At 36.3% G+C, this 16,043-nt stretch overlaps 1 protein-coding gene and 1 long non-coding RNA gene across 4 annotated transcripts in view; one reads left to right on the top strand and one right to left on the bottom strand.

Moving 5' to 3' along the window:
* CFAP99 (cilia and flagella associated protein 99) overlaps window positions 1-16,043 on the bottom strand; it is a 53,189-nt gene that overhangs the window by 28,160 nt on the left and 8,986 nt on the right. For all 3 annotated transcript variants that reach the window (XM_068188505.1, XM_068188507.1, XM_068188504.1), the window contains exons 3-5: window positions 10,279-10,423; window positions 7,977-8,071; window positions 1,973-2,085 (exon numbers count right to left, since the gene is read on the bottom strand). In XM_068188505.1, coding sequence (XP_068044606.1) covers window positions 1,973-2,085; window positions 7,977-8,071; window positions 10,279-10,423 — 353 coding nt within the window. The remainder of the gene's footprint in view (window positions 1-1,972; window positions 2,086-7,976; window positions 8,072-10,278; window positions 10,424-16,043) is intronic.
* Window positions 482-15,724, top strand: LOC137472957 (uncharacterized). The gene is made up of 3 exons (XR_010998529.1): window positions 482-1,816; window positions 10,800-10,936; window positions 11,293-15,724. It is a non-coding gene; the product is annotated as an uncharacterized lncRNA (long non-coding RNA).

Here is a 16,043-nt window from a genome sequence, read left to right as displayed (position 1 = left end):
TGCTATCCACCCAGATTACTAGTGGTGAAATAGCCACAGTTTTTATGGAATAAACAACTATCTGGCCAGTTGGTTTTGTGGCAGGACCAGATTAGGAGTCAGAAAAGCAGCTGTCATAGGCTAATTTCACACTTTACATACTTAGATGAAGAGACTATGAATAGTGGTCTGGGTGTTGCCACATGTACCAACAGAGCACATGCAGATCAATCTTAAAGCACAGGCAGTTCTGATAGAAAAAAATAGAAAGATCCAAGGAGTTTGGTGAATTATCAAATGAACTCTTAGTGAGCCCAGTGGGCAGTCAAGAAGATTTTGGTTTCTCTAGCTTTGGGCTTGTATCAAGGTTCAGACTACTTCTAAGGAAGATGCAGATTAAAGGTAAAACAGAAACAGGGTATCACAGTCTAATTACAGTGATAGCTTCAAGCCAGTTATTCTTCCTCTATATATGTTATATCCTTACATATTACACATGCAATGGAGCTTCCCCAGGACTTAAAAAGCAGATGACAATGCAAACTTACTCTAAGTTGTTTATATGACTGTTATCTTAGGTAGTACTGTCATTACAGGGTAAGGCTTGCAAGTAACTTATGCAAGTAATGAAGCTCCATTAAAATAAATAAGACTCTTTATATTAACCTCATATTAATTAATATTCTATTTCTATTAATATTAGAAAGAGGAACACAAAGACACATTTAAAAGAATTTCAGCTACTGAACTGACTAAATTCATCACTGCATCCTCAGACCCCCGAAGGATGTTTCAAATCCAGTAACTAAATCTAGTCTTGAACATTCTTGTATAACTTACATTTGCCACTTCCAGGCAAAACATGGATTCATTACACTGAGTGTAACTGACTGTGAAGGACAGCTCCAATAAACTTGGTGCTAATGAAACAAGCAGTGGCCTAAGCCTTAGCCTGCATGAATGTGTATGTGCAAGAACTGTGTGGGTATGGATGTATATCTCCATATCTCTCTGTCTGTATTTTTATACTATTCTAAGCTTTTGTTATCAATAGAATCACTACAATGGAATATTTTGAGTAAAATTCTGGCTTCAGATATATCCCTGTGGTCCCTGTAGAACTCAGTGGAATTCAGCGTAGTGCAAGCCAAATCTATGTTATATATTTGCTGAAGTGCTAATAAACTCCACAGTGTGAAAGGATTATTCTAGGGACTTCGATAGGGCAGAACCAGATGCAAAACTCCTTTTCAGCTGATATTGTTCATAGCATGTTTTTGTCTAACATTGTTTGCCATCATCTGGGTAAATCTATATTACATTGAGAAGGATGTGTGACTGAAGCCACACTGGTGTAATTAATCTGTTCTGGGTAAAAATTAGAGTAAAAAGTGACCCAGTAGGCTGCAGAGTTACTGTTTCTCCACATGAAAATGTTCCAGTTTGGCAAGGGTACAGTTGCTACCATATCACCACCTAACCAATGAGCTGATGCACCTCAGAGCCTTTAAGCTGTTAAATGGTGCTGCAACTGTGTAAATAAATAATAACTTTAAAAGACTTGCTTATATGCTTATCTGATTTGCTCAGAAGGGATTTTATGACCATCAGTATAAACAAGTCTGTGCATAAAGCCAAAATCAGGGAAGTCAAACATTTTTTCAAATACCTAATGTCATACAGATGTTGAAGTGACTGATGAGGCATGACTTAAGATAATTTGAACCTTCTACTTTACTTTTTCTCAGAGTACCATGTTTTATCTGTTCTGGGGCATCAGGAAGCAAATGTACAACAGCTGTGAAAGGACTTTTCCGAGAGAGAACCTTGCCTCTGGGTAAGTAAAAGGGATTGCTAAAGACTTGTGTAGACAAGAAGGGTTCTGAGTGACTTCAATAGGAGAAACACTTTAACAGAAATGTGAGCTTTCAGGGGAAGCTTTCCCCAGCTTTTAAACTTTGAGGTGGCCACAGGCTACTTAAGTACTACTTACCTTAGGAGTGGATCAATCCAGTTCTCTTTTACATACACTGAATCGTAGAAGTGACTCCATTCATCTTTTATCCATGTGTTCAGATACAAGTCATTGAAGAAGAACCTAAGAAACTAATAATAGGTGGTTTTTTTTAAATATGAATGTTAGAGACATGTTGCATATAAGACTACAAAAAGATAGTTGCTTTTACTACAAACACCACTGAAGAACTTGCTGGTATTTGACCTTGTAATTACGAACACAGATGCTTGGTATTTTTAGATTCTTATTAGCTGGTGGACAGTCCCATGTTTTTTAGCTCTATTTTGTGAAACACCAATAGATACTAAATTTTTTTTTGTGGCAAAACAAAAAATAAATTACAGGCTACAACACAGAGATGTGTTTATTCATCTTTAATTTACTTCAAACATTGTGAAACAACGATTTTATTCAAAATTAATTACTAGTGGAATACACTGATTTTAGTATAATTTTACAATAGAGTTCCAGAGTCTAATATACCTAAGGTGGACTTCTGATTATCTACAAATGGATGACTCATGAAGCCCAGAAATATGTCAGGCCAGACACTGCACCTGAATGACTTAAATTCTTTTCAGCTCCCTGGGAACTGGGCAGAAGAGAACTGCTGAAAACTATAGTAAATGCTATACAATGTGGCTTTTTCTTTTATTGAAATATAATTACTTGGCATATTCCCATTAAAAGAAAAGACTGAAATTTGGCACACTTATGCATTGTAGGGGTCTACATGCTGGAGAAATAACAACTGACATTTGAACTTTTGTTTGCCACTCCAGTTCACCAGAAGGTCAAAAGCCTTTCTTTAAATCTTGAAATATTCAACTGGCCTTTTGAAACACTCTTGAAAAATGGCACTCAGATTCAGCCTGCATCATTTACAGCAATATAAATTCCAAACTTGAACCTTAGCTCTTCCATTACAATTATTGGAAATGAAAGTACGACACTGAAATAATCACAGTAAAAGCAAAAAGGTCCACTAAATAATTTTGACATTATGAGACATACTGGGAAGCAGTGCACTGTCACTTTGAGAAGCTTTAAATGGAGACTTGTAGAGCTTATTAGATTAGACTTGGCATCAGCCCCACCTGCAGTTGTTTTACACAGAGCCATAGAGTTCTTTGTATCGAGTTCTTAGTTCTGCAGAACTACCAGGGAGCTTCTTAATTCAAATGTGGTGCCAGGCCCAAGGTACCTCAGAACTTTGTGACTAATTCAGCTACAAACAACTGAGATTTGACTCAAGGTGTTTGCTGCAGATGTTCAACAGATCTAGAAAACCTGCTATTTGAAATCCATAGTCTTGATGTGACCATTTCTAAGGAATTAACCTTTAAATTTAGCCATATTTTAATCTACTGTGCTTTTGGTGGTCAAAAGACTGATCAGTATGTAGGACTAAATGGATATTACCCCTTTGGATTTCCATTCTCGTCTAGAAACTACTTCTGCTCCCTAAATTTACAGGTGTAAGCTTATCAGCATACCATCCAAAAGAAGTTCTTTCATCCCTAAAAACTTGATTATAAACTAAGTGTTGAATTGTGAAGAAGTTGGGGTTTTTGATGCTTCCAGATTCCATGGTGTTTAATAAGCATATGGTGAGGGATGCATTTCATCCCAGGGGTCTAGAAAGTCATTCATTGTCCTTACAGAGGATGTTCCACTGTAGCATATTGGATTAAATTTGTCACCTAACGCTAATTTGTACTTCTGCAATGTGTAAATACAATGTCAAAAGTCCAGACTGAATTCATACCTCCCAGCAGAAAGGATGCACGGTGTAGACACTATTTCCACCAGTGATTGTAACAAAATTGTACATCCAGTTATCCCAGCAGTCGGTGTGATTACATACAACATATCCCCTACCATGGCACTGATCTTATGAGAAACCCTGACTATACATGAAGTTTATAAAAACCCATGTAGACAAGTGTGTATACAAGGATTATAATACAGTATTGACCATGAGCTGATACACTTAAAATATGACAGGCCCTGAGGTTTGAGCTGGTTTCAAATTTCTAGGTATTCACAGAGCTCACAGAAATAGAAATACTGCAGGTGGTGATGTGTAAATATTCAATTTTTTTTTCACTAGCTTCCATTAACCTGAACTCCTCCCTCTCTGTGTCCTCTTCTACAGCCTAGTCCATCCTCAAAGGCTTCAGTCAGCTGTCCACTACAGTGCCATGTGAAACTAAACCTCTGAATTGCTGTTTCAGCTCTCACTGACTCTGTCACATTTGCTGTAACTATCTTTTACAAAGCAACTCAACTAACTCTTCAAGGCAGATGAAACTATAATAAAGGCACACAGTGATTTCTAGCTGCTGTATTTAAGAGCTGGCTGTTACAGCCTGAGGCTTCCTACAGCAGCACCGGTCCTGTACTGGTTACTAACATTTCCCTCCATATTAAAACAAATAGGTAATGATGTGATTGATAAATGCTATTATGTACTCCTGAGGTACAGAGAACTGTGTAATCAGATATCAACACTGTGATGTATATTTTTACACTGTTTTAGTCACAGTCCCCAGACAAATGCTACAGTAAGGATATGCCACAATATGCATCATACCAGAGAATTCTTGGAACACAGCCCTGGAATGGTCATTCAGGCACTGCAGGGATTGCAAATGGCAATGTAGGATGACTGGACATCATTTCTACCAGAGTGTACCTGAACCAAAGTCCACAATCATATGGATAATCCCTATCACAGATGGTGATAAGACAAAAGAAACTTTTCTGTTTTGTGAACTGAATTGCTAGGAACAATTCCTAATATTTCTGTTTTGTCTTTCACCACGTGACACAGATGAAAAACCCAGTATCAGCAGTGATTGCTTTTACAGTAGCAGAATGAGGCTTCTCTCAGATTTCTGTTTGGATGTTACCAGGCTCTGTCTCCTTAGCAAAGTCACTGGCAGTCATTTGGTAACAGCATTATTCTGCTTACTCCGCTGTCTTGAACATTCCAAAACGTTCACTACTCAGACAGCATGATAATGAAGAACCATTTCCCTTCTGGAAGTGATGGAATTACACCAGCCATGAATTGTACCCATGTTTATATTTTAGTGTATTCTCTGGCAGTAGTAACACAAGTGTGTATAATCAAAGACTGTTTTGTAATGCACTTTTACAGGTGGGCTGAATTAATACCTTACTTTTGAGAATTTGAACTTAATATTCTTAAGACACTTTTACACAGTGGGATCATACAGATTTCTAGAAAATAAATAAAAAATGGTAAATTTCCTCATCTAGTATTATCTTTACATCCATGGAGGCACTTGCAAAGCTGAAATGCTTACATTCAGAATATAAGATTTTGACTCTTGAATTAAGGGAATAACTGCAGGAAACAGCATGTTCTGTTTCTCCATACAGATCAGCCACTACCTGGAAACATTGACCCAGCTTGGTCTGGTTTTACCCACCATCCACCATGAGGCTGATCATGTTCTGCTATTCCTACCTCATCTTAAATTCTATTACAATGCCCAGTTCTTATGTAGTGATATTCCTTTGATTATCTCAGAAGTTCTGTAGAACTGCTGTTAGAAGCAATCAGAATATGAAGCAGAAAAAAACAGGTTCTTAACTGCTAGAAAGAAAACACTTTGTATTTTGTATTTTTTACAAGACAATTCAGAAATTACAAAGCTGTTTACTTCAACTTTTTATTTCAATAGTGTATTTTCTCTAACACACAAACCCTTAAATTTTAAAATAAATGTAGAAGAATAGCATGTAGAATAATAGAATACAAAAATAGATTTGAGCCAGCAATGCATGGCTAATTTCTTAAAAGAATAATCACACTATAGTTACAAGAATGGGTTTTATCCTATGGTTCCATAATTATATCACCATAAAAAATGTTACATGTACTATTAATATTACAGAATGAGAGCTTGTGATTTGCTGTTCAAGCAGACGAACATGTGTAAGTGAGGTAGCATTGTTATTCTGCCTAAATGAAAATATTTGAACATTCATCAAACATAAGGAAACACTGTGAGTTGAATGGATTCCATCATACAGGTCTTTAAGAGAAAGGCCTTAAATCTTCCCATACATCGACATCATTCACCTGAAGACTATTCATTTGAGTGAGGTTTATCTGCATGATGAAGAAAATTCCACTCATCCTGTGATGTGCTGAATTTATTTTTTAATTGAAGTAAATCTGTCCTATGTAAATATATGTGAATATTTTTCAGTGTCTTAACTGAACTCAGACACAATAGTCATCAGGCAAAATCTAGCCTAGAGGTCAGCATCCTGAAGGAGGTTCCCAAATTTCTGATAACCTTTGTTGCTAAGGCTGCAGATCTGCCTTCTGCTCTTTTGTCTCTGTTGCTGGGGGGACAAAATGCTGCTTCTAAATCTTCTGCTGCAGGTGCATTAATTTCATCTAGCATCACTTTGGAGACAAAGAAACTGTTCTAATACAAGAAAAGGAAATCTAGGTACCATGGAGGATCTGGTAAGATACTTAAACAAACCAAGTCACACCTGCTACAATGATAGCAGGTGTACAACACTGGAATATGCAGTACTTCCCTATCAGACAAGAGTTATTCCAGAGAAGGAAGGAGGCATAATCTAAACCAGAACATCAGGGCACTGATGCTTAAGCCACATAAAGCTAGATGAATGGAATCAACAAGAGATAATTGGCATGATGTGGGAAAATTGTGTTGCTAGCTGAATGAGCTCAAGATGCATCCAATCCAGTAGCTTGTGTCTAAGATGTTTACCAAAGAAGGGGCTGGGAGAGCATTTTAGACAGAGTGATTTGTCTGTCTACCAGATTATGATAATTCTTCCAGCCACTCCTCTGTTCTTTCTAACTGTTAATGAAATATATAATTTTTGTCTCTGAATGGAATTAATAATAAGCATTCCATAGTAAGTCCATCTAAAACCAGACAACTTAACCTACTCTGTCCCTATTGCAAAGCAACTCTATTCATTAAAGAGACACTGGCATCCACATGAACATTCAAAGTAATCACTATAAGGATAAACCTTAGCCTTTTGAGTATTAATTATTAAAATTTGCCTATCTCTTTAATTCCATCTTTGTTATTCAAACAGCGTATTTGAACTATGCTTTGAAACATCTGGATAATCAAAGGTTGCAGATGCTGTGTCACCAGTGATTTAATTTTTAGCCCATTTTCCTGAGAAAACACGGCTTATGAGAAAGCACTGCTGCTCAATTTATCCCTCTGCTCCTCTGTACAACATAGCTTTTAAGATAATTAGCACTTTGATTTTGAAAGAGAAGAAGAAGATAATTATATTTCTACAGTTACAATGAAAAATAGCAAACAAATGGTGGAGCAACCCCCAAATTCATTACTTCAGAAAAGGACAGGGAAGCAGAGTTTTGTCGTCCCACTTTTTATTTGGCAGCAGTGGTTTGGTCAGTTGCATGTTGTACTGGGGCAATTGGTACATGCATAGCTCCCAGCCAGCCAGTGTTTTTGGGAAGGAGAAAAAGTGATGGAAGTACAATAGGTTTGATAATGAAAGTGGCAGTGGATTGTTCAGGAAAAGAAGAACACTAAACATCAGGAACTGCAAGTTTCAACAGGTTCATTGCATATGGAAAATACATCTCCTGTCTAAAGTCAAAGAAAGAATGTGAGCAGAGGCAAGAGTGGGTGTGCAACTTAAAGGGACAATTGTAAATGACATAAACTGTAAATTATGTGATTATTTGACCTTCTCAGATGATACAAAATACATTTAAATTGATCTTTGAATATAAGAATCATCCTCTAAGTAAAGAAATTGAAGGGTTTTTGGTAAAAAAATACAAATTAAATTTCTGAATTTTAACAGAAAATAACAGTAATTTCTCCATTTAATTTATTCTCAAAGTTCAGAAAAATAATCTGATTAATCAAACACAATGAACAGCTATTTTTTACATGTTTTGTACCTGTTGCATTTTTGCAGTGTCCAAGGATTTCACAATTCTACTGAAGTGCCGAAGACCAATCTCTTCTAGTTGAAAAGTAGCTAGATAACAGATAACTATCAAAAGATGCATACATTTAAAATGCAGCAGGCAATTCTAATAAACTTAAACTCAATATACTAAATAAACCCATACTCAATTCTAATAAAACTAAACTCAATATACTAAATAAACCTATACTCAATTCTAGTAAACCTATACTATATCTAATAACCCTTTACTCAACATAGTCTGTGATATAGACTGTTACCTTAATTTTAAACAGTTTTGATAATGAATTTTTAAACATACTCTGGTTTTAATGTTTTGAGAGGACAGCTCTTACTCTTCTGTTACAAATTCATAGATCATTACACATAACAACATTATAGACAACAAAAAAATCAAACATAATTTTTAATAGTTCCTGTATTTACTTCGCTTTTTTTCCCAAGTGACCATATTGCGTAAAATGTTGTAACCTTTGTTTTTATTCTGAACTGGAATAAAATCAAGTTTTTAAATTGTGAAATTTCAAACCTGAATCTTGCACTCTCTATGGCAAGTACACAGTTCAATGATCTTAGAGGTCTTTTCCAACCTAAATGATTTATGATTCTGTTCTATGATACAGGAAGAGGCACAATCAGTACTGTGAAATTTTAGTAGACCTGTAAAGTTCATGGGCTCCTGTATCAGCTTTCATTTGTCCTCACTCACTTTGATCAATCAGGCTTCACTTACAGTGCAGTGTTTTAGCCGCCACCAAACTGTAATGGTAAAATCAGAAAATTCTGGCCAATGTGCTGCAGCCAACTCAGTGTATCTTTAGGCTTCAATCTCATGTGCTTTAGTACAGCTACATATTTAATCAGTCTTAGCAGAATATACATTTATCTCCTACAAGCTTTATTAAATTCAAATCTGCTCACACATAGCAACAGCCTTTATAAGCAGCTTTGATCATTTAAGTGTCAATGCAGCTTGGCAAAGGGAATCACAAGCAGCTTAAAAAAAATGTAAGCCAATGACCTTAGACTCTCAACTTGTTGATAAAGGAAAATTTTCTGTTCCTACCCTCTGCCTATGATTAATGGAAGCTTTTGAGTGGACCAGTCCTGACAATCCAATTATAGCATCACTCAGCTTAAAGGTATAATTTATGTGCCCTAGACAATGAAAAACATGGCTCTGGAGAAATGGAGACAATGAAGCATTACCATTTAGAAATAAACTCAATACACTAATAATTTCATCCTTGACAGTTTAGGCTCCCTTTTGTTTGTTGTTTGATTTAGATTTCTGTACTTTTCCAGACTGAGACAGAAGCGACCAGAACTGTAATTAAAATTTACTAGCTTTTAAAACATAAAATGTAGATCTATTTATATTAGATAAGTTTATTTGTAATTTTCAACCACTCTGAATTAAATGGATTTTTGAATATACTCACAAAGATTCAGAACTTAACTGACTTAGAGAACCAGTGACAGAGGTATTTGTGATTCCAACTTATTTAGGGACTTAACAGATCAACCTCAGCATGTGTGTATTAAATAAATAGCATAAAATATTTTTTAAATTAATTTTTTCATGTACTTCTCAATACCTGAAATAACTTTGGGAATAGTAACTACCCTAATTAACTGGGTAGATACTATCAGATATAATTGTAGCAGATCTGATTCTAACCAAGTAACTAATAAAATGAAAATAATTGACCTCACTCCTGGAGCTAATTGACCTCACTCCTGGAGATAGATACTATCTTACTCCTTAAGATAGTATCTTCAGTTACTTCTGTCATTGTGATGGTCATTGTGAATGAAGAAACCCACTCATGGAGAGAGACAATTATGTCTGCATACTGTGAGATGTGCTGTGTCCTTCAGCACACAGAGCATTGTTGCACATTTTTGTATCTGAATGGCAGAAGTACTGGGTTGCATAAAAAAGAATAAAGGGAAATCACTGAAGAACATTTTTTTAAAAGGATGGTTAAACTTCCAAGAAGCTTCTTCCAGCCACTGCTGCTATTTTCCAACTGCATCTTACCCTTCTTAGGTAAAATTCCAGTTTACACCTGAAAGATTTCAGACTAAATAACAATTTCAGATTTTGGACTTCACATTCATTAGGACATTAGAAAAGGTCCTGTACTTCACACTGCACTAGACACAATGACAGTGCTTCCAACGTAATACAATACCAAGACTTACACTAGTAAAATTATATTTTTTAAAATTTTGTGGTAAACACATTTGGTATTGTAAAGACATCTTACCTATATAAAGATTACGCTCAGAAATGGGGCAGTATCTCCCATCCTGAACGTAAAAGGCATTGACCACCACATCCAATATGGATTTGTATTCTGTGCATCCTGCTAGTGTATCCAATACAAATTTTTCTTCTGTCACATTAAGAGTCTATAGAGATACAAATTTAATAATGATTAATGTATTCTGGAAAGAAAATAATTTTTGTGTACAAAAAGTACAATTATTTTGAAGTAACTGGAAAACATGAACAATGAACAGCAGTGCCTTTGGTAGGGCTGCTGCCCTTCTAATGCTATCAAATAAGGGCAGTGCTAGCAAACTAATGGCCCTTGTTAAGTAAAATGTAACTTTCTCCAATGTTAAGTGTTCATTTTACCTGCTGACATAAGCATTGAGTCAAATGACCTTAATGTGTGAATGTCAGCAGTTGATGCAAAGAAAATCTGAAGTCTCTGAGCTATGAGCAATGATTAACTTAGTCAACAGTATGAGAAAGTTTCAGTAAGATTTTGTTTTCCCTCAGGAAACCTCTTCTTTGTGGGTGAAGTTTGTGCTACTTAAGGAGACTAAACTGAGAGGAGAAGCCAGAGATTATGGAAAAGACTCTTAACTGCTACTGAAACCTAGCTTTGGAGAACATGAGTGATTTAAGCTAAACCAGTGAGTGCCAGGGTTCTCTTTAATGCAGACTGTTTCTTATCCAGCTAATGCTCCTGGTCACTTGTAATGTTCATGCAGTATCCCAACAGAACAGGAGTGTAGGGTGCTCGCTTCCTTCTGGATCCTACCCCATAATCCCTTTAAAAAGTCTGAATGCTCCTCAACTTCACAGAGCGTTTCAATCACAATAACTAGCTATGCAATATCTGCTGCCACATGAGATAAACTTCTAGGATGAACCACCTTTAAACATTGCACTAAAATCTGAGGCCCAGACCAGTTTGTTATTACATGAATTGAAAATGGCCAGCTGAGCTATGACAAAATGACAAACAATAATGATCCTTTGATTTAAGGAGGTTAGACAGGAAGCCAAGAAAAAAGGCTAAGTGCATCTTCTGAAAACGTGTAGTCCACATTTGATGTATGATCTCTCCCAGAGCTCAGAGGTGTGAGAGCAATGGAACGTATCAGATGAGAAGTTCACCCTGCCTAGTAGGCTGTCTGCTACCCTCTTGATTGCTTTATTTCCCTAATGTGATTCATTTCTAGTTTATGGGTATTATTAGAGGCTGTTGGATGGAAGTCTGTGAGTTTTCTCATGAGTGACACTATACAGGGCTTTGAGATCAAGCAAATATAAGGCAAAATTTTAAAATTGCCATTCTAGTATTTAAATGTAAAAACTTATGCAGAAGAATTCAAAGTGCATTTACTCAGGTTGTCATTCAGAGCAAGCATAATTTTTTTTCACTACTCCCGTTCAAAACCCCGATTTAGTTCCTTTTGATTTGTGCATCGTCACCAGGAAAAATGAGGAAAGAGACTGAAAAAAATCTTAAAATATGAAAAAAAAAAAAAGAAAAAAAAGGAAAGTATGGACTCCATCTTGCTAAGCACTGAGGATTCTTGTGAGGCACACAGTTCATTCCAAATACACCTTTTATGGATGAAGATTTATGTAAGTTCTTTTATGAAACTAACAAAGAAAACCCATAAATCTAAGCCCCCACTAAATGATGAAATATATATGTATATACATACATACACACATATATATAATATTTGATATGAGATCTCTAAGAATTTACTACAAAAGGCCAAAGCAAACCTAAAAAACTGAATGGCAAAGTCAGAGAGGATGTAGTTCCAGTGAAAGCAGGATTGTGACATTTTGAATCTGAAACAATTGTTCCCTTGAGCAAATGGTGTTACTTATGAAGAAATTGCAAAAAATAGTAGCTCGGTTAATAAACAGAAAGTCCATCATAAAACTGGTCAAGCCTGTTGGAAACAAGCCCAACAGAAACTGTCTCAACTATTTCTACTAGAAAGCTAAAATTTCAGTTGTTTTCAAGATCTTTATTAGATTAGAATCTTTGCATTCATGTTTTGTGTAATTTGATATGAAGTGCTTTGGCAAACCTGTGCTTTTCAAATGTACTTTGCAGAGGTGGCCAAAAATAGACAAACAGGTTACAACAGGACACCACTTGTGCCCAACTCAGGTCCTATACAGTGGAGACTACAGCATAAAAATGCAATTGCCTGTCTACATGTACTCTGCTTTACTGCCCTGAGTTAACAACTAAGTCAGCAAGTGTTAGGACGAACACAGAAGTTCTTACTCTTGCTTACACCTTGAGCAGGAATGTACAAAACCACAACATGGCTCTGAGACAAGCAACAGGGTGACAGGAGGTGCAGCCTGGGGACAGCTGTGCTCCACAACGTCAGCACTGACTGGCAGTTCTGGGGACCACAGGACAAAATGTCTTGTCATGAAACATAACCAGCTGAATCTGCTTTCAGCCTCAGAAGGTACCACATGTTCTGTTTCTAGAAAAAAAATCAAGACTAGTTGAGCAGCCTGCAGCTGTGTCACCTAAGGAAGTGATCTCATTACCACTCAATCAGCTAAACAAGACTGGGCAGGAGGAGTACTTGGATAGGAAATACCAAAGGTGAGCCAGTTGTTGGTTAAGCCTTGCAGATAATCTAGTGAATCAAAACCTGAGCCAGTGCTTTAAACCAGTTAGGATACTCCCTCAATACAAAGTGCATTGTGTCCTCTACAAAGTTCATCTAGGATATTTACAGTTTATCTGTATATCTGAAATAATAATGGCTTTGGGGAAGTAGTATGTTGGGTAGGTGTAATTTCTAGCAATAATTCCTAAATGCATTCTTTCTGTGGGGCTTTGTGCTGTGCTTTATGTCAGTGGGATGCATTTCAGAGAGGGTCAAGTGGTCCTGAAATGGTACAGTATGACAGATTGTAGGTTTATAGCACCTTCTGTATGAGGTTTTCAAAATACTTTACTAGCATTAATTGCATTTAATGAGATTGCTTTTGGCCAGTATCATTTTGTACATGCAGGAACTATGGCATGGAGCAGGTAAGAGATTTGCCCCAAGCAGCACACTAAGTCATTGGTGCCAACAAGAATTAATAAACACTAATTTGTGAGCATTTATTCTGTCCATCAGAGCAACTTTTTACCTTTTTAAGTACACTTTAATCACATATTTCTCTGAAACAACTAGCAGTTAGCTAAGTTTGCAGCTATGTCTGAGCCCTTCAGCATAAGGAAGGCCAGATAATTTACAGGTGAAAGTAACACATGCAGTGATCATCTTCTGTTCATTGAATATTAACAATATCAGAAGACAAAACAGATCTTGAACAGATACAAATATCTGACAGTATTCTCTCCATGGCATTGAATTCCAGCTTTTTCTGATTACTAAGTGTTTAAGTTGCAAAAAACCCCCTGATTCTGTCTGAATTTATGCTGAATGGTCCTGAGGAAAAAATGTGATTCCTTTCTAATTATGTGCTGATTGGTGTTACCTCCCCCTTTGAGAAAACCCTAATACCTATAGCCTGCTTCCATGGATGTATTTTTCCTGCTCTCTGGCACACAGCTGTAGCTGGCAATCAGTCAAGTTTCCTCAAGGAGAGAAGAGACTGGGTAAAAAGGGCTTTGAACACAAATAACTTCCAGCATGGGTTAGAACAAGAAATAGCATGAATTAAATAGAGAAATATCTGCAAAAGGGAAGCTTTTCCACCGCAGGTGTATCATAACAAGGCTGGTTACAGTGGGACCTGTTTGAAGGGGCCAGAGAGATCCGAAAAGGAGAGAAAGAAAAGCTTTTCTCTCTGGAGTGAAAAAGGGAAAGAAATATCAGCCATGCTCTGTTTGAGACTTCTCAGGCTAAGGATATAATTTAGGTGAAACAAACATTTTAGAAAGAAGATAATATTTGATGAAAAGATAAAATAGCTTTCACCTCCTGAGAGAACTGTGCAATAGTATGTAGTGAACTTCTAGGAAGAACGTGCACATTTTGCAGATACAGTCTGATTAGTTTAGAGTGCTTCAGTCATCAGTGCTAGTCCTCTCCAAGGGTCTAATCAAAATGCTGTAAAAATGAAAGAAAATATTCCTACTGACGTCACCAGGGCTTGAGTCAGTCACCAGAACCCAGTCTTCTTTCTCTCTGAAGTCAGTGGGAAAAACCCCTGGGATCTTTGGATATAAGTAGGAAAATATCCTGCTTCTACTATTCACAGTCTGTGTTGCAGTCACAAGCTAGTATTTTTCATCAAGAGCAGACAGTGCTGACCAATGCTGTATTAAAAGTACAGTGAACAGTATTTTCCCTTGTACTTAATATTAAATCCCAGAACACTGCAGAAAACTGATTCCATCATTTCCTTACAAAGATCCTAATCTGCATTTATGTCAGTAACTAAAAATACAAATTAGACTTATATAATTTAGAAGGATTTTTTATTTCACCAAATCTATCATTCTTGCATTACTTTGTCTTCATATTTAAATCTATGACTTTTGACATTTAAGGATTTTACTCCCAATTGAGTAAAATCAGTTGAGTGGGCATGTGTGAGACACAGCTGAACCAGCACAAACGAGAACTATGAAGAGTTGTGCCAAATCACACCATGTTCTTGTGAAATGGGAAGCTCATAAACATATCTTGCTATCAGCATGAGAGGGATAAAAGAGCAGAACAGTGAATTTGGGGTGGCAGTTCTGGTTTTACAGAAACAGGCTCTTCTGTAGCTGGGATGTATGTAGGAAAGTCAATAGGATGGGTCTGGTCCTGCAGCTCTGATTGAAGCAGATAATTCCACTGAAAATAAAGTGAGTTATGTGCATAGAGAAAGGCACAAACATTGCGTGGTAACTCCTGTGTTAAAATCTGTCTCTTGTTATCACAGCCAAAGCTTGATTCTGACAGTCACAAGGAAGAACAATACCTGGGACACTTCAGTTAGGCACAAAATTTAATCTTTTTTCAAAATGAACAGATGCAGTCCATTCCCATAAAAGGTCAGATGAAATTATAGCCTTATGTACAACATGCACTGGATGAAAGATCACCTTTGGATATGGATAATTTTTGATAGAATTAAGTGAAGAATGCTTAATAAAAAGAAGGGGGTTCAGTACACAGGAATGAAAATCTTACCTGGATGGCATCAGTCTGATAAAAGGAGCATTAAAAAGCATTTAGGAAGATAAAAAAGGAGAAGAAATCTGGCCATTCAAATGAAGAACAATATAAACAGGAACAGATGTAAATTTGAATGTGAATATATAATAATTTAAAGATTTGAGAGAGACTTAGGAATTATTTTAAGTTAATGTGTTATTCAGTATAATTCAAATTGAATTCTGTTTTAACAGCAACAAGGTCACAATATTGAAGCAAAAACATTTGATTTGACTTATTTGTTTTTAGGAGGTTTGAGGGAATAATATGATTCTTTGTGACTGAAGGTGAGGTTTGTTTGTTGTAGTTAGGAACCAATCATCATATTGCTAATGAATTTGTGGTTTTGTTGAAAATATTTGCAGTGAAAAACAAGTCCAATATTATGTCATAAACATTGTAAATTACAGTACAATAAATATGAAGACTATAAATAACTAAATTACAACTCAAAGTTCCTGGAAGAACATAAAGTTTACATGTAGCAGAATTAAAATATATGGAGTTTAACACCTCTAGACTGATTTTGATCACAACATTCTAATTAGAGGAAACTGTGTTATTCATGTCCCGTTATTCA

Source organism: Anomalospiza imberbis, chromosome 4 (genome assembly GCF_031753505.1).
Source record: "Anomalospiza imberbis isolate Cuckoo-Finch-1a 21T00152 chromosome 4, ASM3175350v1, whole genome shotgun sequence".
Taxonomy (NCBI): Eukaryota; Metazoa; Chordata; class Aves; order Passeriformes; family Viduidae; genus Anomalospiza; species Anomalospiza imberbis.
Note: the sequence above shows the minus strand (reverse complement) of the source record. Positions and strands in the feature narration are given on the sequence as shown.